The sequence below is a fragment of the Amphimedon queenslandica genome, unplaced genomic scaffold (genome assembly GCF_000090795.2).
Source record: "Amphimedon queenslandica unplaced genomic scaffold, v1.1 AMPQUscaffold_13348, whole genome shotgun sequence".
Classification (NCBI taxonomy): domain Eukaryota; kingdom Metazoa; phylum Porifera; class Demospongiae; order Haplosclerida; family Niphatidae; genus Amphimedon; species Amphimedon queenslandica.
In genome coordinates this window covers 127,583-130,082 of record NW_003546416.1, presented here as the reverse complement: position 1 = coordinate 130,082, position 2,500 = coordinate 127,583, and the positions used below count along the sequence as shown (strand labels likewise).

The 2,500-nt window shown below is 40.4% G+C and overlaps 1 protein-coding gene across 1 annotated transcript in view; it reads left to right on the top strand.

The window, feature by feature from the left end:
• LOC100639110 (dual specificity protein phosphatase CDC14A-like) overlaps window positions 1-2,500 on the top strand; it is a 10,335-nt gene that overhangs the window by 2,174 nt on the left and 5,661 nt on the right. The window contains exons 4-10 of the mRNA XM_019997893.1: window positions 1-81; window positions 308-387; window positions 697-763; window positions 850-912; window positions 975-1,011; window positions 1,528-1,578; window positions 1,633-1,807. The exon at window positions 1-81 is cut by the window's left edge and continues 12 nt beyond it. Of these exons, the coding sequence (XP_019853452.1) occupies window positions 1-81; window positions 308-387; window positions 697-763; window positions 850-912; window positions 975-1,011; window positions 1,528-1,578; window positions 1,633-1,807 (554 nt within the window). The remainder of the gene's footprint in view (window positions 82-307; window positions 388-696; window positions 764-849; window positions 913-974; window positions 1,012-1,527; window positions 1,579-1,632; window positions 1,808-2,500) is intronic.

The window sequence follows — 2,500 nt, the reverse complement described above, 5'->3', positions numbered from 1 at the left end:
GCCAGAAAGAAGATCATTCATTACACATCTTATGATAGCAGGAGGAGGGCTAATGCAGCATATCTTATTGGTTGCTATGTGGTAAGAGAGAGAGAGGGAGGGAGGGAAGGAGAGAGGGAGGGAGAGAATCCTCTTTATAAATGTATGTACTTGTACATATGTGTAGTGAAAATATTGTGGTTTAGCCACCTACATTATGATTCACTTGTTCATTTTCTCCTACTTTCATTCTCTTTTCTATCACCCACCCCTCTATCTCTCTACCTCTCTCTCCTCTCTTTAAATCTTTATTCATCTCTGCCTTTAGATTATTTACCACAAGAAAACACCAGATGAAGCCTTCAGACCACTTGCAGCTGCCCAGAACCCGCCCTTTCAACCTTTCAGGTCAGTGGAATTCTTAAGTGCTTGTTGACACAGTGCCGGCCATAGTCCATAGCATTTGTACTAATTCCATAACTTAAATTACCTTTTTTGACTCATTAATCATGCATGCTAGTACATGCAACTTATAATTACTGTATCTCAATCCTTCTTTCTCTCTCTCTCTCTCTCTCTCTCTCTCTCTCTCTCTCTCTCTCTCTCTCTCTCTCTCTCTCTCTCTCTCTCTCTCTCTCTCTCTCTCTCTCTCTCTCTCTCTCTCTCTCTCCCCCTCTCTCTCTCTCCCTCTCTCTCTCTCTCTCCTTCTCTCTACAGGGATGCTGCCATGGGCCCTTGTACTTATAACTTGACACTCCAGCACTGCTTTCAAGCTGTCCACAAGGTAAGGAGGACATCCAAAGAAAGAGAGAGAGAGAGGGCAATTGAATTTGAGACTTTTAATTTCATTCTGTATATGCACATGTATAGGCACTCCAGTTTGGATTTTTGGATTTCAGTCAGTTTAATGTAGAAGAGTATGAACATTATGAGGTAAGGGAGAGAGAGGAGAAGGAGATTTTAATTTATTTGTGTTCTTTTTTTTACATTTTTAGAGAGTGGAGAATGGCGATTTGAACTGGATTGTACCTGGTAAGCTTTATATTCATGACAATTAACACATACACAATTACATGTATCTATTAATGTTATATACATGCATATACATGTATATGTACATGTACATGTACATGTATTAAATATTTGTGGGAATGAAAAGGTGAGAGAGTGTGACAGGTGTCTTCATAATGCGTGCTGCTACAGGCAACAACTAGTGTCAGATACTACCACTAGTACTACAAAGCACTGATATGAAATAACATACACTATATACGTATTATAATTTTATGGTTATTCATAAGCATATCATCGATGATTAGTTTGAGTGTGTGAGAGTGTGTTTTAGTATTCTGGTGTGTTAATCACATTCTTAGTAGTAGCAGCAGTTAGCAGTTTGTTCAAGCCTTTTACTCTCTCTTCCTCTATCATACCCTACCTACATTACCATATTGTCTCTCGCTATCTCTCTGATCTCTTTGAAATTAAATTCTTCTCTCTCTCCCTCCCTCTCTCTCTCTCTCTCTCTCTCTCTCTCTCTCTCTCTCTCAGGTAAATTTTTAGCTTTTGCCGGCCCTCACAATAAAAGCAGGATTGAACAAGGTAAAAATAAATAAATAAATAAAAATAAAAATAATTGTAATCTTTTCTTTGTAGGATACCCTCTCCATGCCCCAGAGTTCTATTTCCCTTACTTTCGTCACTACAAGGTCTCCACTATTGTCCGACTTAACAAGAGACTCTACGATGCTCAGAGATTCATTGATGGAGGATTCGACCACAAGGACCTCTTCTTTGTTGATGGTAGCACTCCTAGTGACACCATTGTTAAGTAAGTTATGGCTTATGTACAGTGTAGTCTCTTTATTAAGGACACCATTGGGCCCACACTACCTGTCCTTAATACATGTACAGTGTAGCCTCTTTATTAAGGACACCATTGGGCCCACACTACCTGTCCTTAATAGATGTACAGTGTAGCCTCTTTATTAAGGACACCATTGGGCCCACACTACCTGTCCTTAATACATGTACAGTGTAGCCTCTTTATTAAGGACACCATTGGGCCCACACTACCTGTCCTTAATACATGTACAGTGTAGCCTCTTTATTAAGGACACCATTGGGCCCACACTACCTGTCCTTAATACATGTACAGTGTAGCCTCTTTATTAAGGACACCATTGGGCCCACACTACCTGTCCTTAATACATGTACAGTGTAGCCTCTTTATTAAGGACACCATTGGGCCCACACTACCTGTCCTTAATACATGTACAGTGTAGCCTCTTTATTAAGGACACCATTGGGCCCACACTACCTGTCCTTAATACATGTACAGTGTAGCCTCTTTATTAAGGACACCATTGGGCCCACACTACCTGTCCTTAATACATGTACAGTGTAGCCTCTTTATTAAGGACACCATTGGGCCCACACTACCTGTCCTTAATACATGTACAGTGTAGCCTCTTTATTAAGGACACCATTGGGCCCATACTACCTGTCCTTAATACAGAGGTGT